Source organism: Podarcis cretensis (assembly GCF_951804945.1).
Source record: "Podarcis cretensis genome assembly, chromosome: 8".
NCBI classification, from domain to species: Eukaryota; Metazoa; Chordata; class Lepidosauria; order Squamata; family Lacertidae; genus Podarcis; species Podarcis cretensis.
The window spans coordinates 4,230,778-4,253,875 of NC_137177.1; the positions used below are offsets into that span (position 1 = coordinate 4,230,778).

Consider the following 23,098-nt stretch of genomic DNA (forward strand, 5'->3'; position numbering starts at 1 on the left):
CTGGTCGTAAGCAGAATACAGAATAGAAGCCCTGAGCTAGAAAGCCCTGAGCTAGAAAAAACAAAGGGAATGTGGAATGTCCTTTATGCATCTTAGACTGGGTGAAGGGTCCTTGGAATCCTCAGACGGTGGCAGATTTTCCTTACTTTTCAAAGAGAGGATGTGAAATATACTCAGAGTCGCAAAGTGATTTCATGCTCTTTATTCAGCTCATAGTGGTGAGGAGGAATGAATGAAAGTCCCCTCAAAGTATCTGCTTTATATACATTATTTACACAATGGGCTGCACATGATTGGCTAATTCCGGAATTCTACTGTAAGCCAATCAGGTTGTGGATTCACTTCTATCTGGAGCATGATTGGGTGGTTCCTGCCAACCAATCATACTGCTGCATTGTTCTAGGACCAATCAGACTGCTGCATTCTGAATCCTATTGTTCTAGGACCAATCAGACTGCCGCCTTTTGGATCCTATTGTTCTAGGACCAATCAGACTGCTGCAGTTTGGATCCTATTCGACTCAGTACATAACAGGATGGATGGCTATCTGTCCGGGACTCTAGCTGTGGTGGGGATTTGGCCCACGCACCCCTTTACGACCTGGAACCTACAGCTACAGACCACAGCTCTCCTGATAACAAAGATTTTAAAACAGGGGGAGAGCAGGACCCTATCTCCACCACTGGTGGCACTGTGCCAAGGTTAAGAAAGTCTGGCTACTACTTTTCAAAGAAACCAGGAAGATCATTGGAAAGAAAGTTTCTCCCATACCCCCAACCCACCCTTTAAAATCTATTTAATGGGGAGCTTAAAGGGTTGATTTCCCATCTTCTTACCGCAACCGGAGCCATTATAGCTCGTTTCCGGAAACATCTGAAGCAGGTGGACGTGGCTGCTTTGTGCTCTAAAGGATGGGAGACACCCCTGCTAGAAAAGTTAACACACCAGAGGACAGAGCAAAAAAAAGAATAATTAAGTAGTTTTCTTCTAGTTTGGTATGGATTTATTGCTCACGTCAACAACAAAAGGCATGGACAAGAAACCCCGGCAGAATGCAAATGGACATGGTTAATTCCATAAGAATCCATGGTCAAACCTTGTGGTTTGTGCTTATTTTTAGTCCTTTTGCTCTAGGCTTTCTCCAATGGAGAAAGTCCTTTGTGCTCAGTTGAACCCCTCTTCATGATTTCCCCACTCTCTTTGCGGAAGATCCCATTACTCTCTTCTATATTTCGTTGCCTTGGTTTTAAAAATATTTAAATATTTTAAAAATATTTTTTAAAAAAAAGGGGGGGAGGGGGGAAAGGAAAAGGAGGTAAATCTCTGAAGCAGGAACCCCAACCCTTTCCAAACAAAGGGCATGTGCAGGAAATGTCTGCGAGGGGGTGCCAGACGAGCGAGTCCTGGGGTAGAGGGAGGGAGCAGAGCACCCCCTTTTGCCATCTCCAGATTAGAAGGCCCGCAATTTAGCCCTTTAGACCTCTCCCTTTGGGGCTCCCAGAGCCTAGAAGGCAAACCCCCCAAAATCCACCATGTCTAAGTCCTGCTCCATCCCGTCGTAATCCAGGGGGGCCTCGTACTGCGGTTCGGAATCACAGGCCGACGGGTGGTAGCCCAGCTCCTTGAAGTCCGGCGGGTGGGGGTCCGCAGGGGGTCCGGCTGTGGATGAGTTGACCATGTGACCCATGCTGGGACCAGCGGCGGCACCCCCCACCAGGAGGCAGGCAGCCTTCACCCCTGTGTTGGGGGGCTTGGGGCCGTGGCGGAGGCAGTGTGGGGAGCAGGTTTCGTGGCACAGGCTGGACCTGGCAACTGGAGAGAGAAGCAAAAGGCAAGGGGGGGGTAAGAGGGGGTAACCAACCTCATATAGCTATCATGTTTGAGTCTAATTAGCACATGAAGGGGTTAATGCCATAGAGTAAGCTGTCCTGCCAGGCTTTGCCTATGTCACTTCCCCTCTCCTTGGGAGGAAATGGGCAATGAAGCCTTTTGTTGTACTCAGCCTACATGTGGATTTGGCATGTGAGGAGCTCTGACCTGCTCCCTCCAGCTGCATGGCTTTAACCAGCCTCTTTCGTTCCAGACAAGGATGGAGTCTGAAACTCCAGCCTTTTCCTCCTATCCTGATAGCTTAGGAACTTTTATCGTCTTGTTACCAAGCAAAGTTTTACTGCCTGTGCAACTTTTTACGACTGCTGTACGGAAAACCACATGAATCTGACCTTTGAAGAGTTTGGTAAGTAAACCGTTTCATAGCTGACCAAATGTGTGGTCTATTCATGTGCTAGGGAATACTTTGGGGTTCAATAGAAAACACATATTTTTAAACGTTTTACAGCCAAACTTCCATGCTTTCCTATGCTGCCTATTTTGTGATTGTTAAATCTCTGGAGAGGTTCTCTCACCAAAGATTACTTGCCCCAGACCTGGGTCTTGGCATCTTCAAGGAGACTGTGAGACCCAGGAAAGAGGATTGGAGGAGAGTTAGCCTAGCTGGGCAGTTGCGGTGGATGGTTGTTGTGGTAGCACCCGGAAGACTATACAGCCTCCCTACCAATGGGAAATCCCCGATGTACCAACCAAACACGTACATAGATCAGAACAGGAAGACCGACCTGAAACCATTTTTGATTCCCAAACTGACCAAATGTTTTCTCTGCAAGGTCAAAGGAAAATGGAAAAGCCTCCCCATTGTCTTTTCCTTCACAAATCCTGTCTTAAGTTTATGTCTGTGTATGAATAGGGTGAGCCTGTGACCTGGCTCAGGAACAAAGTATATATGATTACAAAAGACTGGCCAGGCTCCCCAGGGTATCCAATCAAGTGAGCATTAAAAGGTAACCTGTCAGATGAGATAAACAACGCACTCAGATTTCTGCTGTAGGTATGATGTTTGAGGGGGGTGGTCTTGGGTTACACCCCTTCTGTGATGTATGCATGATGTATGGAGGGGTGGTCTTGAGCTCCAGGGCAGGGAATTTAACATGTCTATATAAGGGCAGGCACACCTTTGTTTTGGGTTCTCCTCCTTTCCTGCATGTGAAGGGAGCACCCTATTCCCCTATCCATAAGGGGGAAAGGGCAGATTTTTGTTTACAGCACCAGAAACTGGGATTCAGAAGCACTGCTGCCTCCAACTGTAGAGGGCAGAGCACAGCCATCCTGGCTAGTAGCCACTGATAGTCCTCTCCTCCATTCATTTGTCTTAATCCTCTTTTAAAGCCATCTGGTTTGGTAGCCATCACTGTTTCCTGCGGCAGCGGGTTCCACAAGGAAATGGAGATACAGCTGGGCTGGCTGGGACGTGTTGTCCCAAACATCTGGAAGGCACCAGTTTGAGGAATGTAGAGCAAACCAGCTTCCTCTGTGTTCATTGTGGTTGCCACCCTTCCAGCTAATCCCATCTGATTGGCATCTCCCTTGCCCTGACCCAAGAGGGGATGTTAGAATTCCTGCTCCGTGATTGCAGTCATGGGATTGTTGTCTATCACATGACGGTGTATGTTTTGATTGGGAAGTGATGGAGACAGGATGTTTGTGTTACTGTGTTCCGTGAAGTGGGACTATTGTCCTTTGTTCTTTTTCTCTTTGCTGTCTGATGCTAGAGACGGAGCCATGTTGCAGCGCTCCGTGGGTGTTTATATGCAAATAAAGTAGATTAGCCAAAATGCTGAGTTCCTGTGGTCTGTCACACATGATGCACAAACTCTGTGGATCCCGAAGTGTGCCAGTGTCGGTTGACATCGGTCGCTGTGATGTTCAGGCTAAAGAAAGCTTTTTATTGACTAGGAGGGAGAGAACATGCCAGTCGGGCATGTGTCTCTACCAGGGTCCTACTCGAGAGTAGGCTGAGCTCCTGACAGGGATGCCCATATGTGGCCCACTGGCGCCCCACACAATCCCTGGAACCGCTACCTTCTCGTCTCTCCATGCTGGGGCTGCGAGACCCGCTGCCCCCAGCGCCTTTCCAGAAGCGTTTTCTCACCGGCGAGTTGATGTGGAGCTTGCAGCTGGAGGGAGATCCCTGGGAGAAGCTCTGCAGAGAGAAGCCGAGAATCAGTCGGAAGATCCCCAGAGGGTCATCTAGATCATGGGTAGGCAACCTAAGGCCCGGGGGCCGGATGCAGCCCAATCGCCTTCTCAATCCGGCCCGCAGACAGTCCGGGAATCAGCATGTTTTTACATGAGTAGAATGTGTCGTTTTATTTAAAATGCCTCTCTGGGTTATTTGTGGGGCATAGGAATTCGTTCATTTTTTTCCCCCTTTTCAAAAGATAGTCCGGCCCCCCCCCCAAGGTCTGAGGGACAGTGGACCGGCCCCCTGCTGAAAAAGTTTGCTGACCCCTGATCTAGATGCAGGAATCCAGCTAGGAAAGCCTCAATACAATGGGGAAACTCAAAACATTCGGTTTCCGAAGATTACTCGAAAACCGGAGCAGTTAATTTTTTGGGTGTCCGGGAGCCGAAAGGTTCAAAAACAGAGCTATTCAAGAACCGAGGTTTGACTGTAATTACAAAAAACACAACTAAAGTCAGCATAGGTGATAAATAAAAAACATCAAGATTTGCACATCAGAATTAAATGATCCCCACATAAGCCATAAGATCTGAAAATAAATGTTTATATGTCCATGTTATGAGCGAGCCGGTTGCACCGGACCAAACGGCCCCATCACAGCCAGCATCCTCGGAACATGAGCCAGAATCCGAACCCCTGACCAGGGAACACCCCAGGCCGCAACGCACATGTAGGCGGCCGGCGTACCTTGAGGACTATGAATGCAACCTCCCGGGCAGGACTGGAACTTGGAGGGGAGGGGTGTTATGTACTGAGCTGAATAGGATCCAAAAGGCAACAGTCTGATTGGTCCTAGAACAATAGGATTCAGAATGCAGCAGTCTGATTGGTCCTAGAACAATAGGATCCAGAATGCAGCAGTCTGATTGGTCCACAGGAGTCACCCAATCCAGCTCCAGGTGGAAGTGAATCCGTAACCTGATTGGCCTACAGGTGAATACCGGAATTAGCCAATCACGTGGGGCCCTCTGTGTAAATAATGTATATAAAGCAGACATTCTGGGGGAACTTCCATTCCTCCTCACCACTATGAGCTGAATAAAGAGCATGAAATCCACTCTCGACTCCGAATATATTTCAGTCCAAAACTGCAAAATTAACAAATCTAGAATTGAATCTTGACCGCCAGCAAAACCCCCTAAACAATTAATTACACCCCCAATGCCCTTACAGTTTGTCCCACCTCTGCCTGAATCCATAAGAAGAGTGCTGGATAATAATAATAATAATAATAATAATAATAATAATAATAATAATATTTTTTTATTTATACCCCACCCTCCCCAGCCAAGGCCGGGCTCAGAGCGGCTTACAAGCAATAATAAAAACAAGATGAATGATTACAAACTTAAAAACAAAAATAAAATACAACATTAAAATAATGGAACATTAAAATATTAAAATGTAGCCTCATCGCAGGAGGAGAAGGAAAAGAAAAGAAAAATCAGGCCAATGACCCATCTCTGTCAGCAGCTGGGAAGGATTTTAAAACAGCAACAAGCCTGTTGTTGCCCATGATTTCTGCATCAGCAGGAATCATGCAATGCAGGAATCGCAGCTAAGAAGATATGAAACTGGCTTCCTAGCAAGACATGGGCTGCTGGCCTTGCGGATCTGCAGCGTGAGGTCTGGCTTGGCGAGGAGACACTGTTGCAGATGGATGTGCCGGACCCCGCAGACGATTCGATCCATCAGGGCATCGTCTAAGTCTCGGAACTCGCAGTGCATTGCAGCCTGTTGCAGGGCGGTGGTGTAGTTGTTGATTGACTCCCCCTCTGCCTGGTTCCGGTGGTAGAACGCATGGCGGGCAGCAATCTTGGACGGCTTTGGTGCGTAGTGGTTGCGGAGCTTCTCTTGGATCGTGTCCCACGGTGTTGCCTGGACTGCTACAGGCGCAACCAATGCTCAGGCCGTCTCAAACACCTCAGGCCCACAGAGGCTGAGGAATAGGCCCCGCTTCCACTCCTTTGATACTTCTGTCAGCTCGTTGGCTTGGAGGTGGCAGTCGAACCGAGCGAGGTAGGAGTCCCATGATTCAGAGGCTGGCGCAAACAGCGGTAGAGGCACAAGTGAAGCCATGATTCCGATGCCGGCGTGAAGGGCGATGGATGGAACCCATTGCTCTAGCCAGAACAGTCAGCTCTGAATTGGTTCTGTTCAGTGATTTCGCTCAGTGATTCAGCTCTGCTCAGAGGGTGGCCACATCTGGCTGTGCTCTGTTGTCCATCGATCCCATCCTCGTCACCAGTGTTAAGTTGTGGGCGAACGTATCAGACGGCACAGCGATTCTTCCAAAGCAGCTCTTGTTTATTCACAGGCCAGAACAGAACTGAACTGAAGGGTTCAGCCAGCCTGCTTATATAGAGCTCCACTAGAACACAACAGTAACTGTAACATTTTCTGTAACTATCCAATCACTGAACGTAACTTTCGATCCCTTATTTGCATATGTGGACCTGAACTATCTACAGTATCCCCCTGCTGGCCCAGGGTGAGAACTTCAGTAAATAACACACACAGAACAAGGAAGGGGTTTGCTGGTAAGGTTTTCCCCCTTTGAAACCAATATCCAGTTAGCAAACCCGCAGCAAAGAGCGTGACGTTGCTGGGTAAACTGGTAGCTGCCTCCTGCTCTTTCTCCAGCCCAGGGCTGGGGAACCTGTTGAGCCTGAGGGCCGCAATCCCTCCTGGGAAACCTCATGGGGGCCGCATGGGAGGAGGAGGAATTGGGCAATGGACGCAACTCCAATCCTTGTCCAGGAGGATGCATTCCAGCTGGACAAAATTGGAGAGGTGGGAAGCCGAGGGGGTGTGGCTTGGGGAACGTCCCAAGGGCCGCCTGGTGAGGTCTAGAGGGCCACATCCTGTCCCATCTCCAGGCCTGAGACTCCCCAGCTGTGCTCTAGAGTTTTGTGATAGGAATTTTGAGGTCTTAGATATATGGTAATGTTCATAAGGGACGCAGGTGGCGCTGTGGGTTAAAGCCTCAGCGCCACCTGCGTCCCTTATGAACATTACCATATATCTAAGACCGCTGTGGGTTAAAGCCTCAGCGCCTAGGGCTTGCCGATCGAAAGGTCGGCGGTTCGCGCTCCCGCTGCTCGGTCCCAGCGCCTGCCAACCTAGCAGTTCGAAAGCACCTCCGGGTGCAAGTAGATAAATAGGGACCGCTTACCAGCGGGAAGGTAAACGGCGTTTCCGTGTGCGGCTCTGGCTCGCCAGAGCAGCGATGTCACGCTGGCCACGTGACCCGGAAGTGTCTCCGGACAGCGCTGGCCCCTGGCCTCTTAAGTGAGATGGGCACACAACCCCAGAGTCTGTCAAGACTGGCCCGTACGGGCAGGGGTACCTTTACCTTTACCTAATGTTCATAAGTGTACCAACCAAGCACGTACATAGATCAGCACAGGAAGACCAACCTGGAACCATTTTGACTCCTAAACTGAGCAAATGTTTTCTCCGCAAGGTCAAAGTGGGAAATCTCCCCATTGTCTCTTTCCTCACAAATCCTGTCTTTAGGGCACATTTAAGATATGAATAGGGTGTGACCCTGTGACCTGGCCCAGGAACTAAGTATTTATCATTACAAAAGACTAGCCAGGCTCCCCGGGCAATCCAATTAAGTAACCTGCCAGACAGGAGATAAACAACAGGAGAAAAACAACATTCAAATTTCTGTTTTAGACCTGCCTTTTCTGTGATGTAGGTATGATGTATCCGAGGGGTGGTCTTAGGTTACACCCCTTCTGTGATGTATGTATGATGTTTCTGGGGGTGGTCTTGATCTACATGGTGGCAATTTCAAAAGTCTATAAAAGTGCTTGCACAACATTGTTCTGGGTTCCTCCTCCCTCCTGCGTGTGGTGAGGGAGCACCCTGTTACAACAGATCAATAAAGATGAGGCTTACTAGCTGCTTTGCTTCTCAATATTCTCTGTTTGGCCTCTGTTATTCTCTCCTACCAATAGGGAACCTATGTAAGGACTCTATATGGGCTCTTGGATACCCCATAAGGGAAAAGGGCAATTTTTGTTTTTACAACAGTTTCCATTTCAAATCCTTACCTCTTTGACTTTTCTCAAGATGTTGAGCCACCCTCTGCAGGAAAAAAGGAAAACAGGATTTTGTGTTATGGATGCCGTTGTGTCTCATCATGTACTCTGCCCCTGCAAGCATCACTCCTTTGACCCATCTGGCATCTTACGGTGCCGTAGCTGCCTTGGCCTAAGGGTCAGAGTGTTGGACCAGGACCTGGGAGGGACCAGGGTTCAAATCCTTCCACTCAGGGCTTATCCACACTTGATCTTTCAAGGCAGTATCCGCTTTGAAGCTCAGTATCCAAGCAGCCCCTCTTTTTTTGTTCTGGAACTTTCCTTGCGGTAATCTGCTCTTTAAAGAAGGCAAATGGCCATCCGTGGAAAACCCAAATTGACATTTGCTCCGGTTGCGTGCGAAAGTGCAGGTTTTCATGGGGAAAGGTCGGGGGCAAAGCCAAGCAAATCAGACATACAGTGGTACCTTGGTTTACAAACTTAATCCATTCCGGAAGTCCATTCTTAAACCGAAACCATTCTTAAACTGAGCCGCGCTTTCCCTAATGAGGCCTCCCGCTGCCGGTGCCCTTCCACCATTCATATTCCGTTCTTAGACCGAGGTAAAGTTCTCAAACCGGGACACTGCTTCCAGTTTTGTGGAGTTCGTAAACCGAATCGTTCGTAAACAGGGCTGTTCTTAAACCGAGGTACCACTGTATATCCAAGCTAGAACTCCCGCCGCGCTCCTGAGGCTTCGGGTTGCCTTCACTGAAGCCTGGAGAGCGAGAGGGGTCAGTGCACACCGACCCCCTCTCGCTCTCCAGGCTGCCCAGGTAGCCGCCTGAAGCCTCCAGAGCGCAAGGTCGGGTGCGTCTTATAGAGCGAAAAATACGATCTTTAATTAATCAGAGTCTAATCCTTCCTTGCTTTGGGAATGCTACAGCTAAGTCACACGCAACACTATTATGCAATTGCATGGTGTGCAACAATGCTAGGAATGTTGGAACTAGCCTTTGCAAGTTGTAGTGACGAGCACAGACTTGGATGGCTTTGAAAGGGGATTGGATGAATTTGCGGAGACCCCTCATGCAGCCACAGTTCCCAGCACCCGTCATAAACTACAGAAGGAGGGCTGGCCCACCTGCACACTTGGCCGTCAGGGGCGAGGAAGAGAAGGAACTTGCCGTCGCGGAGACTCAGCCCCAGGCAGCTGTCCGTCTGGGCCCCCAGGGGAAGACGCGGCAGGTCGCAGATCTCGCTGCCCTCCAGGATGGCCTCGCAGCTGGTGCCCAGGGAGATGCCCAGCTCGGCCGGGGAGTCAGCATCCGGGCAGATGAGCAGGCTGCCGTCCAGCGAGACGACGAGGAACTTCTCCTTCCACTGCTTGAAAAGGATGCCTCCTGCAAAGGACCACTTGAGGTCAAGGTTGGCAAGGAGATAGAAGTCAGAAGCGTGAGAGCATTTGTTTTGGTTCAAGGCCAAGGAATCTCAGCTGACTAGCTTCAGAGGTGGAAGGTGTGACTTGCAGGCGGATATGAGCCCCGGGACCTTTCCATTGGCAACCCAATTTGGTTATAATAATAATATCATATAATAATAATTTATACCCCACCCATCTGGCTGGGCTTCCCCAGCCACTCTGGGCGGCTTCCAACAAAATATTAAAATACAGTAATGTATCATACATTAAAAGCTTCCCTAAACAGGGCTGCCTTCAGATGTCTTCTAAAAGTCTGGTAATTGTTGTTCTCTTTGACATCTAGTGGGAGGGTGCTCCACAAAGCAGGAGCCACCACCGAGAAGGCCCTCTGCCTGGTTCCCTGTAACTTGGCTTCTTGCAGTGAGGGAACTGCCAGAAGGCCCTCGGCGCTGGACCTCAGTGTCCTGGCAGAACGATGGGGGTGGAGACGCTCCTTCAGGGATACAGGACCGAGGCCATTTAGGGCTTTAAAGGTCAACACCAACACTTTGAATTGTGCTCAGAAACGTACTGGGAGCCAACGTAGGTCTTTCAAGACCGGTGTTATATGGTCTCGGCGGCCGCTCCCAGTCACCAGTCTAGCTGCCGCATTCTGGATTAGTTGTAGTTTCTGGGTCACCTTCAAAGGTAGCCCCACGTAGAGCGTATTGCAGTAGTCCAAGTGTGATATAACCAGAGCATGCACCACTCTGGCGAGACAGTCTGTGGGCAGGTAGGGTCTCATCCTGCGTACCAGATGGAGCTGGAAGACAGCTGCCCTGGACACAGAATTGACCTGCGCCTCCATGGGCAGCTGTGAGTCCAAAATGACTCCCAGTCTGCGCATCTGGTCCTTCAGGGGCAGAGTTACCCCATTCAGGACCAGGGAGTCCTCCACACCCACCCGCCCCCTGTCCCCACAAAACAGTACTTCTGTCTTGTCAGGATTCAACCTCAGTCTTATAGAAGAGTTGGAAGGGACCCCCAAGGGTCATCCAAACCAACCCCCAGAACACCCTTGCCTCTTGGGCCTCGGTCCAGTATACCTGAAGGAGCGTCTCCACCCCCATCATTCTGCCCGGACGCTGAGGTCCAGCGCCGAGGGCCTTCTGGCGGTTCCCTCGCTGCGAGAAGCCAAGTTACAGGGAACCAGGCAGAGGGCCTTCTCGGTAGTGGCGCCCGCCTTGTGGAACGCCCTTACAGCAGATGTCAAAGCGATAAACAACTACCTGACATTCAGAAGACATCTTAAGGCAGCCCTGTTCAGGGAAGTTTTTAACGTGTGATATTTTACTGTATTTTTTGTTTTTATGGAAGCCGCCCAGAGTGGCTGGGGAGGCCCAGCCAGATGGGCAGGGTATAAATAATAAATTATTATTATTATTATTATTGGGGACTAGCAACTTCCTTTGGACGGAAGTGGGGATTATGCCTCTCTGGCCCTCTCCTCCGCTGTTCATCAGGCTCTCTCATTACTGAGTGGACGGATGGCTCGTTTATCCCAGAGAGTAATTTGCTACTAAGGAGATTCCGTTTCCATCAATCTGTCGCAGGCCGACGACGGGACAAACATCATGCACAGCAACAAACAGATTAAAACAATGATTAAATTCTCTCGTGGGCGCTTTGGGATTAGGATTCAATCAAATGCTAGCGGCAATAATCCCAAAAGGCCGGGGGGAGGCAGTTTCATACCCTGAAACATTTATCCGATGAAAATAGGGATGTCCTATTCCATACTACTACTACTACTACTACAAATAATTTTATTATATATACCCTGCACATCTGACTAGGTTTCCCAAGCCACTCTGGATGGCTTGCAACATATATAAAAACATAATAAAACATTAAGCATTGAACAAAATCTCCCTATATAGAGCTGCCTTCAGATGTCATTTAAAAATTGCACAGACATACCCAAGGACAAAAGAAATACGGTATATTTTTGTATATAACGGCAGCCGCAAGAATACTTATGGCAAAATATTGGAAAACAGAAAAAGTACCACAATTGACAGAATGGCAAGTTAAGATTTGTGTGTTTGCCAAGATGGCAAAAATGGCTGCATTAATCAGGGGCTGCTCCAATCAAAAATTCTATACAGATTGGGAATGCATAGGTGAATACATGAAGAAATATGGTGTTAAAGCAGAACTCTTAATAGGCAATTGTTAAGCATGTAAGGACAAAAGAAGTAATTATAATTTATAACATATTTTATTTTGTTAAAGCAACTAGATAAAATATTATGCCGGGAAAATCTCACACAGGTGAAGTGAAGCAGTGGAGAGGAGGGGAGGGTTAGGTTGAATTTGGGAAATAAAATAATAAAAGGATATAATAGATTCTAATAGAATGGTAATATATTGTAACCAGAATAGAAGTTCAAAAGGTGAAGTAAATGTATTTTTAGTATTTTCACTATTGTAATAGTTATTACTATCTCTTATTGGTAGAAGGCAATGTTAACTCAGACTTCTTTGTTTTGCTATCTGTATAATTTTGTTCCAGTAATGATGTATGGAAGTGAGAGTTGGACCATAAAGAAGGCTGATCGCCGAAGAATGGATGCTTTTGAATTCTGGTGCTGGAGGAGACTCTTGAGAGTCCCATGGACTGCAAGAAGATCAAACCTCTCCATTCTGAAGGAAATCAGCCCTGAGTGCTCACTGGAAGGACAGATCCTGAAGCTGAGGCTCCAAGACTTTGGCCACCTCATGAGAAGAGAAGACTCCCTGGAAAAGACCCTGATGTTGGGAAAGATGGAGGGCACAAGGAGAAGGGGATGATGGAGGACGAGATGGTGGGACAGTGTTCTTGAAGCTACGAACATGAGTTTGACCAAACTGCGGGAGGCAGTGGAAGACAGGAGTGCCTGGCGTGCTCTGGTCCAGGGGGTCATGAAGAGGCGGACACGACTAAACGACTCTACAACAACAACATCATTTTCTTAAGTCAATAAGTAAATCTGGGATTGTCCCTGGAAAACAGGGGCACCTGGGAGGGTCTGCGGTTGCCAGTGTGCAGCAGAGCAGCTCAGATAAACCAAGAGGGTTCAAGCAGTGTTTTTCCCTCTTGCAGAAGGTGGAGGAAAAGGTTCCTCTTGCCAAGCAGGAGGGGAACTTGCGGATGGAAAAACATTGGGGCGAATTCACAGTCAGAACTGGTTGAGGGTCTGTGTGTGTGTGAAACAGGGCTGCCAACTTATCAACCCAAAGCCACCCCAGCTGGCTCCTCTGCCTTTAGGAGGAGAAATCCTCAAGGGACGCTTGGAGGCTGATGTCGTCTGCTGCTAATGCCTACAGCTTTGGAAGGTAGAGGAGCAGGGCCTGACTAAAGAAAAAAGAAAAAAGGAAGTGGTTGGCAGTCCAGTTTTAAAAGCTCCTCAAATTGTAACCAGTAAGAGCTATTTATTTGTTGACTCTATCTGTGCAGGCCATTCAGCGACACGTCATCCCCGGAAGGCGCTCACACACGCAGAAGAAGGAATAAAATGCAATATTACGATATCACAGAACGATAAAAAGCTTTGTTATTTCCTTTTGCAGGCCAGGAAGATTACCCAGCTGCCCAGGGGATCTGGGGCAACTCAGTCATACGGGCAGAGTACAAATAAGAAAATTATTATTGTTATTACTGTGCTAAATTTGGGCCTGGGGTACCCTCGTCATCAGGGTTTGGGGTGAGCTGATCCTTTTGCACAGCTGGGAGATCTGGTGCTTTGGGTTTAATCAACTAAACTATGCAATTAATTAATTAAAGCTCTAGGAGCAGATTTTTTAAAAATGTAATTTAAAAGCATCCTGATTGACCTAGAAAGTTGTGTTTCCCCCCCCTGCCTGGTGAGAAAAGCTCTTTGCGTTCATCTCCCCAATATCCTGTGAGAAATGGGACGCACAACAAGGGCAGAATCAGCTAGTTGCATCCCTTGCCTGGTGGAAGAAGATGCAAGACTGATGGAATTATAAAGGAATCATGACCTACGGTGGGGGCTTATTTATTTGTGCTGGGGCTCAATCCTGGCACTTGCTTCCACTCCAGCAGCAGGAATGAGTCCTGGGATGTATGAAAGAGGAGCCGTGCCTGCCTCTGAGGAGGTCCAGAGTATAAATTGCTCTCATTGAGGATGAGAGGGAGCGTTCACTGCTTTCTAGAAATTTAGTACCTGCCACAATGCAAAATTAGCCCCCTGTTGGGTAGAAGCTGCCTAGCTGTGGATTTTTTTTAGACATTTAAAAATAAAGATGAAATAACCCACAAAGTGTGGCTGACAGAAATTCAACAGGCACAGCTCATCACTATAACCATTCTGCGCCCCCCCCCCTCAGGCTGAAGGCAACCACCACATGTTGAATTTCTGTCTGCATAGCAGCTGGCACAACACTGACTTGTTTACACTTAGCCAGGACTTTAGGAATCTCTGGAGTCTGGGAATCTCAAACGGCAGATTCAAAGGGAAGGGGATCTCTTCTTCTTAATCTCAGTTCTAATTCTGAATATTCCCCAAATGCTAAATCAACAAACCTACTTCCAGGGCTGAGCCTGAGCACGTCTCCTCCAGGGCTGAATCCCATAACCTCATTGTTCCTTTGCTTGCTTTTGTATATTTATCTATTTGCAGAAATATCTGTATACCGCCCTCTCATGAAATATGACGGCCGGGACAATATACGGAACAAAACCCATTAACAGCAGCACAGAGCAAGTGTCAGAACGACCAGCTACTTGGGAACAATCACACATCTAGCCTCTTCTTTCTTGCAAAACGCTGCATTTAGATGTGCCCCACCCTCCCCTCCAAAAAACACCCCGAGCTTTGATTAGAATTGAGAAAAAGAACGACCTTTACACATTTTAAGCTGGTGATTTTTACGCAGCCTGAGCTCCTGGCTTCTGGTTGAGAAGTCATTAACCCGTTGTCATGGGAAAGACACGATGAACTGCTAGGAAAGGTGCATGGGTCCTTTGAACATGTGCAGAGTGCTGTTTTGCGCAACCCTGAGATCCTACGCAGCCGGGATTAGGGAATGAAGCAGGCATCCTCTGGGGCAGAGAGGGTGCTACTTCCAGATACTTTTGAGTCCCACCCCCCATAACTTTTGTCACAGAGATTTCTCCAGGCTTGCAGTAGCATTTGCCTTTCCATATTCCTTAATCTAGACAGCATCTTAAAAAGCAGAGACATCACCTTGCCAACAAAGGTCCGTATAGTTAAAGCCATGGTTTTCCCAGTAGTGATGTATGGAAGTGAGAGCTGGACCACAAAGAAGGCTGATCGCCGAAGAATGGATGCTTTTGAATTTTGGTGCTGGAGGAGACTCTTGAGAGTCCCAGGGACTGCAAGAAGATCCAACCTCTCCATTCTGAAGGAAATCAGCCCTGAGTGCTCACTGGAAGGACAGATCCTGAAGCTGAGGCTCCAAGACTTTGGCCACCTCATGAGAAGAGAAGACTCCCTGGAAAAGACCCTGATGTTGGGAAAGATGGAGGGCACAAGGAGAAGGGGACGACAGAGGACGAGATGGTTGGATAGTGTTCTCGAAGCTACCAGCATGAGTTTGACCAAACTGCGGGAGGCAGTGGAAGACAGGAGTGCCTGGCGTGCTCTGGTCCAGGGGGTCACAAAGAGGCGGACACGACTAAACGACTAAACAACAACAACATCCCTTAATCTAGACAGGGACTTTGCTAGCAACTCAAAAGTTCCACCAATTTGCATACCCACACATACACATTTATACATAAATACAGGTTTTTGAGCCAATTAAGCTGGGAAGTGGCTGTGGGTGCCTAGTGCCTAGCTGTCAACTTTTCCCTTTTCTTGCGAGGAATCCTATTCGGAATAAGGGAATAAAAAAAGGGAAACGTTGACAGCTATGGCCTAGTGGTTGGGGCCAGCCCCTCACCCTCAGCCTAACCTCCCTCACAGGGCTGTCGTGCAGATGAAATGGGGAGAGGGATACAAGCCACCTCGAGGTCTTTTGCAAAATGCTTAGCAGCCCTGCAAGCAAAAGTGGTTTATTTCTTTAAAAAGCTTTTTTTTAAAAAGAGGGGGTGCGGGAAAATGAGGAGACCTAGGCAACAGCAAAAACAACAACATGGATTCTTGTTCCCACCCCGCCCCCCAACAAGATGCCAGGGGCAGGAAGGTGCATTTCTGACCTGATGGAACAGAGTGCCAGGGTGGGTGGGGGGGGGGGGGGAGGGAGTTGGGGCAACTCACCATATTTGCGGAGATAGCCCTGATGGATCCCCGTGGGAATCCCTGTGGCGCTGCTCATCCCGCCGGGAGCCACCCATCAGAGGGCAGCGTGGCGAGGAGGGGGCTGGCACAGGCAGGCAGAGGCTTTGAAAACAAGCCGATGCTGCTCTGATTGTCTAATCCCCGAGCATCCCTGAAGCAGCATCCCTCTCAGCCAATCAGAGCCCAGCTGGGAGCAGCCTCTTCACCTATCCACGAAAGGCAGGCTGTGGGTATGGAGGGCTGCCTCCCAGTTCAACCAGTCTGGCCACTGGCTGGATTCTGCCTCCATGTGTTGGACTGGGAGAGATCAGGGATGCTGCCTCAATACGTGTGTGGGGCAAAGGGGGAGGAGACGGAGCCTTTTCTGTGGTGGCTCCTCGCTTTCGCAAGGCACCCTCACCCTCACTGAGACACCGGGCAGGGCCATTTCTACTCCCTGCTACCGGTTTTGTGACTTTTTCCTTTTTTACTATTTATTTGATTTATTTCCCTCCTGCTTTCCTCCAAGGAGCTCAAAGTGGCACGCATGGTGCCCCTGCCTCTGTTTTATCCTCACAACAACCCTGTGAGATAGGATGGGCTAAGAGGCAGTGATGGGCCCCCATGGGCACACCCACTGGTGGGGTGTGAGCCCTGGTCTTACCCGGGTCCTAGTGCCAAGCTTAAAGTTTAACCAGTACAACACACTGGCTTTGCCAACTTGGTTGCCGTTTTGGTTTGCTAATTAGTTTGTATGATGATGATGATGATTACATTATTATTATTATTATTATTATTATTATTACAAAGTATCTGAAGACGCAACAAAGCGAACTGGACTCCTTGGCAGGTTTTGAATAAACATTCACAATTTTTTTATTGATAATAATCAGCTAAATAGTTTGAGGATCTATACAACTTTGTAACATGCAGAAAACAGCAGTCTCACAGAAACCAAAGACAGGAACTGAGGGAAGTCGGGGGGGGGGCTTTTTTTTGGGGGGGGGAGGAAAAATGGGGGGGGGGAAACAAGGATGATATTTTTTGGATAATATGTCTTGTTATAATTTTGAATTAAAAATTATTATTATTATTATTATTATTATTATTCTGGCCCCCTGCCAGGTTTACTTTAGCTAATATTGCAACTCTACAATTCCACAGTTATGACTCCAAATAATAACTATGATGATATTAATTTTATTTATTTTATTTTATTTTATTTTATTTTATTTGAACCCTGCTCATCTGGCTGAGCTGCAGCCGTGCAATTTCTTTTCTTTTTCTACTTCCTTCTTTCTTATCAGCCAACCCAGGAACAGCTGAAATAGCTCAATTGTGGGAGCGTGAGACTATCCACCTCGGGGTCTTGGGTTCGAGTCCCACGTTGGGCAAAAATATTCCTGCATTGCGGGGGGTTGGACTAGATGACCCTCCAGTTGGGTCCCTTCCAACTACGTGCTGCATGCGATTCTATGAGTGAGTTAGCAAGATACGGCGGGTGGTCGCTGGGCGATGCCTTCCGCCACTCGCCTGGGAAATCCACGCGTCGGCGCTCGCGTAACGTCGGAACGGTCTTTTTACACGTGAACGGGGCGCCGCCGAGACCCCTCCCCCCGCCGCCGCCGCTCGCCCTCCTGCACGTGCCTCCCCGCCCGGCCCCGCCCCCGCACATGTCTCCGCGTTCTGTCCCCGCCCCGTCACGTGCCCGCGCACCGGGCTCCTCGCCTCGCACGTGGCTGGCGGAGCCGCCCGGCCGACCCGGGCGCCTGGCAAGAGCCTAGCCCATTGGCTGGCGGGGCCGCCGCTCAGAGACGAGGGGCGGGGCTACGGCCGCCGCCGCTGCTGCCGCGACCTTTGTGTCGGGGAAGGAAGGAAGAGCGGGCAGGAGGGCGCAGGTAAAGACCCCCCCCTACTCCGCCCAGGGGGCATGGCTCCGGGGGGGGGGGGCGCGGGGAAAGGGGCGCCCTGCAGGGGGGAGGAGAAGCGCCCCCACGCCCGCCGTGGGCCACCATTGCACAGCCCCCTCCCGGCAGCGTCCTCAATGAGGGCTAGAACCGTGTCATGGGCCATAATTAGAGGAGCTCCCCCCTTTAGGATCCTCAGTGAGGGTTAGAAGCACCCCCATGTCATGGGCCGTAATTTGAGATGCTTCCCCCCTTCAGCATCCTCAATGAGGGCTAGAACCGTCCCTGTGTCACGGGCCATGATTAGAGAGGCTCCCCCCTTTAGGATCCTCAATGAGGGCTAGAATCATCCCCATGTTGCGAGGCCTGATTTGACAGCTCACCTGCAGCATCCTCAATGGGGGCTAGAAGCATCCCCATGTCATGGGCCTTAATTTGAGATGCTTCCCCCCTTCAGCATCCTCAATGAGGGCTAGAACCGTCCCTGTGTCACGGGCCATGATTAGAGAGGCTCTCCCCATCATCACCCTCAATGAGGGCTAGTACCCTCTCGTGTCATGGGCCATAATTTGAGATGCTACCCCCCTTCAGCATCCTCAGTGAGGCCACCATTGCACAGCCCCCTCCCGGCAGCGTCCTCAATGAGGGCTAGAACCGTGTCATGGGCCATAATTAGAGGAGCTCCCCCCTTTAGGATCCTCAATGAGGGCTAGAAGCACCCCCATGTCATGGGCCATAATTTGAGAGGCTCCCCACTTCAGCATCCTCAATGGAGGCTAGAATCACCCCCATTTCATGGGCCATAATTTGACAGGCCCCCTGCTTCAGGATCCTCAATGAGGGCTAGAAGCACCCCCATGTCATGGGCCATAATTTTGACAGGCTCCCCGCTTCAGGCTCCTCAATGAGGGCTAGAAGCACCCCCATGTTGCGAGGCCTGATTTGACAGCTCACCTCCAGCATCTTCAGTGAGGGCTAGAAACACCCCGTGTCATGGAGTCTGATTAGACAGCCTCACCCCCTTCAAAGAGTGTTAGAACCACCCCATTTTGCAGGGGCTGATTTAACAGGCTCCCCCTTCAAGCACCCCATGTTGTGGGCCCTCGTTTGACAGCCTCTCTCCATCCTCAGTGGGGACTAGAACCGCCCCAGCTAAAAGGTTCTGATTTGACAGCCCCTTCTTCACCATCCTCAGCTCACTAGAGCTACAGGGTCTGGTTTGACAGCCCCCCAGCCCCACGGACTCCCTCCGAAGGTGTGGGCCTTCCTTCCTTGCCTGTTTTTAAGCAGGGGTTGGGCTACCATCTGCCAGGGATTCTTCAGCTGCGATTCCTGCAACACCCGGGGGTTGGACTAGATGACCCTCAGTTCCCACCCTCTTGATTCTATGATTTGCCTTCCTCCATGAGGACTAGGGAGGCACAGGTTACAGAAACAGTCAAGGCGACATTTTTCCACCTTTGCCGCATCAAGCAGTTGGTCCCTTACCTTTCCTGCCCTGACTTGGCCACAGTGATCCATACGACGGTCACCTCCAGGCTTGACTACTGTAATTCGCTCTACGCGGGGCTGCCCTTGAAGCTGTTCCAGAAACTCCAGCGGGTGCAGAATGCTGCAGCGAGGCTCCTCACGGGGTCTCTGCCATGGGAGCATATTCACCCAGTGCTTTTCAAGCTGCACTGGCTCCCGGTGGAGTACAGGGTCAGATTTAAGGTGCTGGTCTTGACCTTTTAAAGCCCTTTGTGGTTTAGGGCCCTCGTATCTATGGGACCGCCTCTCCCGGTATGCCCCGCGGAGGACCTTAAGGTCAATAAACAGCAACACCCTAGAGGTCCTGGGCCCTAAGGAAGTCAGATTAGCCTCAACCAGAGCCAGGGCCTTTTCAGTGATGGCTCCGGCCTGGTGGAATGCTCTGTCTCATGAGACCAGGGCCCTGCGGGATCTGATTTCTTTCCGCAGGGCCTGTAAGACAGAGTTGTTCCACCTGGCCTTTGGCTTGGAATCAGTTTGATTCCCTTCCCCTCTTTCTTTCTCCTTTCTCCTCCTGTGAAGAGGCTGCATCCTAATGTTTTAATGTTGTATTTTAATCTTGTTTTTTAAATTGTGTTTTAATCAACATGTTTTTATTATTGGTTGTTAGCCGCCCTGAGCCCGGTCTTAGCTGAGGAGGGCGGGGTATAAATAAAATTTATGATGATGATGATTACTACCCCAGATGCCCCCACTGCCGTTCAGCTAAATGCCCCCCTTGCCCGCCCTGTGCTCTGGGAGTGGTGGTGTTCCTTGAGGGTTTTTTTGGGGGTGGGTGGGCTCTGTGGTTGTTCCTGGTTATAACCCTGGGAGAAGTGTCCGCTTTGTGGCTCAGGACTGGGGGAACCTCTTAAGGGAGGGGGCAGGTGAGGGCACCCATTGCGAGGACCCCTCGATGGTGGTGGGCGGAAGCAGGAATCACGGATTTCAAAAATACCCCATAAAATTGAAGCGTTGGAAGGTACTCCAAGGGGTCATCTAGCCCAACCCGCGGCAATGTAGGTGTCTCAGCTAAATGTCTTATAGAAGCTGCTGTCCTTGTCTCCTGCCAACCTGCCTGAAACCCAGGACCCTTCCAGGTCGGTAGAAAAGGATGGAGCTCTGGGGGAAGCTTGTTTCCTGCTGCTCCAGAGGGCAGGACCTGGACCAGTAAATTCAGATTTCAAGAAAGGCGATTCTGTCTAAACATCAAGAAGAACTTTAAGAGTTGTTCAGCTGTGGAACGGACTCCCTTGTAATGTGAGGGGATATTTGAAGATGGCTCTCCTATCTCCTCTCAGTCTCTTCTTCTCCAGGCTAAACATACCCAGCTCCTTCAACCGTTCCCCATCTGGCTTGCTTTCCAGACCCTTGATCATCTTGGTTACCCTCCTCTGCCCACATTCTACCTTGTCAACATCTTTCTTAAATTGTGGTGCCCAGAATTGAACACAGTATTCCAGGTGTGGTCTGACCAAGGCAGAATAGACTGGGACTTTTACTTCCCTTACGCGGGTGGCGCTGTGGGTTAAACCACAGAGCCTAGGACTTGCCAGTCAGAAGGTCGGCAGTTCGAATCCCCGCAACGGGGTGAGTTCCCAATGCCCCGTCCCTGCTCCTGCCAACCTAGCATGTCAAAGTACAAATAGATAAATAGGTACCGTTCCGGCGGGAAGGTAAACGGCGTTTCTGTGCGCTGCTCTGGTTCGCCAGAAGCGGCTCAGTCATGCTGTACGCCGGCTCCCTCGGCCAGTAAAGCGAGATGAGCGCCACAACCCCAGAGTCGGCCACAACTGGACCTAATGGACACTAAACTTCTTTTGATGCAGCCTAGAATAGCATTAGCTTCTTTTGCTGCTGTATCACACGGTTGACTTATGTTTAACTGGTTGTCCACCAAGACCCCTAGATACTTTCCACATGTGCTGCTAATAAGCCAGGTATCCCCCATCCTATATTTGTGCATCTGATTGTTCTTGCCTAAGTGCAGAACCTCACTCTTGTCCCTACTGAAACTCATTTTGTAAGTTTTGGGCCCAGTTCTCCAATCTGTGAAGGTCATTTTGAATTCTCATTCTGTCTTCTATGGCATTAGCTAACCCCCCCCCCCAAGTTTGGTGTCACCTGCATCCCCTCAGCTGCTTAACTGCCCCTCCCCATTTTATTCATGTTGGTACCCCTGTCCTTAAGCTTTCGGAAATAAGCCTTCTGAAAGTGCAGAGTGCGTGCCTGACTACACTCATTTTTCCCTTGCTTGTGTATAATGAAACCCAAGAAAACACGGATCACTTCCTTCCAAGGTTCCCAGTGCTTCCACCTTGTTGATCGGTTCCTCTATGTTGGTGGGGACCAGGTCCAAGATAGATCACCCCCTTGTTGCTGCTTCTACCTTCTGGGAAATGAAATTGTCAGCGAGGCAACGGAAGAATTCATTGGATCTTACATTCTTGGCAGAGTTTGCGCTCCAACATATATCGGGGTAGTCAAAGTCTCCTATGACTACAATATCCTTCATTTTTGAATGTTTGGTAACCTGTTCTAGGAAGGCATCATCTATAGCAGACACCCACAGTAAGATCAATCTTGATTCTCTTTCCTACAATTTTTACCTATATACTCTCCATCTGCTTTTCATGCTCCAGGTCATGGATTTCTTCACAAGTGTACACATTCTTTTCATATAATGCTCCTCTTCCTCCCTTCCTTTTGATCTATTTCGTTTGATCACCTCAATTCCTACATTCCAGTCATTAGTCTTATCCTACCAGGTTTCAGTACTGTCTGTTAGGTCATATTTGCCAACCTGTTGTAAGTGATCAAATTTGTCTTGCTTGTTTCCCATACTCTGTACATTAGTATAGACACAGCTGAAATCACGAGTCCTTCCTCTGCACGCTGCTGCCTCTCTCTCCCTCAGTAGGGAGTCACCTGCCAGCACCACATGTCTCTTCCTTTTTCCGGAGAGCAGCAGGAAATGCAACCTTTGTTTGTTCCAGGGTTTGAAACTACTGTTCTTCCTCTCTTTTGGCCAAAAACCGGTGTCCGAGGTGAGGAAATGGAATCAGTTTTGTAGTTCCAGAGACACAGCAAGGCTCCAGACAGTTTTGCCTTTTTGGGTCACATTCCTCCAGGGTTGGGCGATCTTCTTTCTCCCTAGGGGCACCCCACCTGCGACTCTTTTCCAGGTCAGTCCATTCCTGTCTAGTGAGAATTTCATCATCTTGCCCGGTAGCTCAAAGTGTGAATAGGTGGGTCTGAAGTCGCTGTACCTTCTTTTCCAGGAAGGCAACCAGCTTGCACTTGCTGCAGGTGCAGTTTTGCCCGTTCTTAGGCAAGAAGACAAACATGGCACTCAAGTTGCGCATGCCACAAGCAACCAGATTGCCCTACGTGCACCTTTAAGGCTTGGTTGCAAAAAATCAACAGGCGCCCTGTGAATATTGCTGAGCTTAGTGTCATTGACAGTATGGGATCAGACCTGTTGTATTTTGTGTCCTAGGTCTGTTTTGCATGTGTTTATGTATGTTTGGGCCCACACCAGCCTTTGCCCACCTGGTGCCCTCCAGGCACTTACTCCCATCAGCCCCAGCCAGTTCACCAGAATGGGAATTGTAGCTTCTGCCACGGGGTGGTGTGTTCCCCTTGATTCCTTTACATTTGAATATGGGAATCTGCTCTGTGTGTATTCAGGGTGATGTGAGGTCACACCCGTGCTGCCCAGTTCACATGTGCAAGTCGACGCGTCTCTTTGCAGGCGCCCTAGTTTTGGAGTGTGCACAGATCATGGCCAATCCCTGAGCCCCCCCCCCCCGTTGAAGGATCCACACCCTTCCTTAGCGTGTGGGGCTGGTGGAAGCCCTGAGCTTTGCTTCCCAAATGCATAG

General features: G+C 49.4%; 2 protein-coding genes across 4 annotated transcripts in view; one reads left to right on the plus strand and one right to left on the minus strand.

Annotated features, from left to right (window-relative positions):
• Positions 1-1,275: 1,275 nt before the first annotated feature.
• LOC307221306 (uncharacterized protein) lies at positions 1,276-16,454 on the minus strand. Of its 3 annotated transcripts, none has more exons than XM_079985742.1 (5): positions 15,799-16,454; positions 9,254-9,512; positions 8,143-8,176; positions 3,916-4,036; positions 1,276-1,812 (listed from the first exon to the last, which is right to left on the minus strand). In XM_079985742.1, exons 1-5 carry the CDS (start codon positions 15,854-15,856, stop codon positions 1,505-1,507), a joined length of 780 nt encoding a protein of 259 aa, XP_079841868.1. In that variant the 5' UTR covers positions 15,857-16,454; the 3' UTR covers positions 1,276-1,504. The 3 variants fall into 3 exon arrangements, with proteins under 3 accessions (XP_079841868.1, XP_079841869.1, XP_079841870.1); XM_079985743.1 differs by having other exon boundaries at positions 9,254-9,525; XM_079985744.1 differs by lacking the exon at positions 15,799-16,454 and adding an exon at positions 14,419-14,642.
• A 1,142-nt stretch (positions 16,455-17,596) lies between these two features.
• The window catches only part of CIPC (CLOCK interacting pacemaker), a 32,230-nt gene continuing 26,728 nt past the window's right edge, over positions 17,597-23,098 (plus strand). Inside the window, exon 1 of the mRNA XM_079985625.1 lies at positions 17,597-17,696. The gene's annotated coding sequence lies outside the window, so the exon portion shown is untranslated. The remainder of the gene's footprint in view (positions 17,697-23,098) is intronic.

Bases quoted from the DNA above. Each gene is read 5' to 3' on its own strand.
- LOC307221306 (XM_079985742.1), bottom strand. From the start codon at position 15,856: ATGAGCAGCGCCACAGGGATTCCCACGGGGATCCATCAGGGCTATCTC. The intron at 9,513-15,798 runs GTGAGTTGCCCC...GGTCCTTTGCAG, and splicing joins GGGCTATCTCCGCAAATATG to GAGGCATCCTTTTCAAGCAG. The intron at 4,037-8,142 runs GTAAGGATTTGA...TTCTCTCTGCAG, and splicing joins TCTTGAGAAAAGTCAAAGAG to AGCTTCTCCCAGGGATCTCC.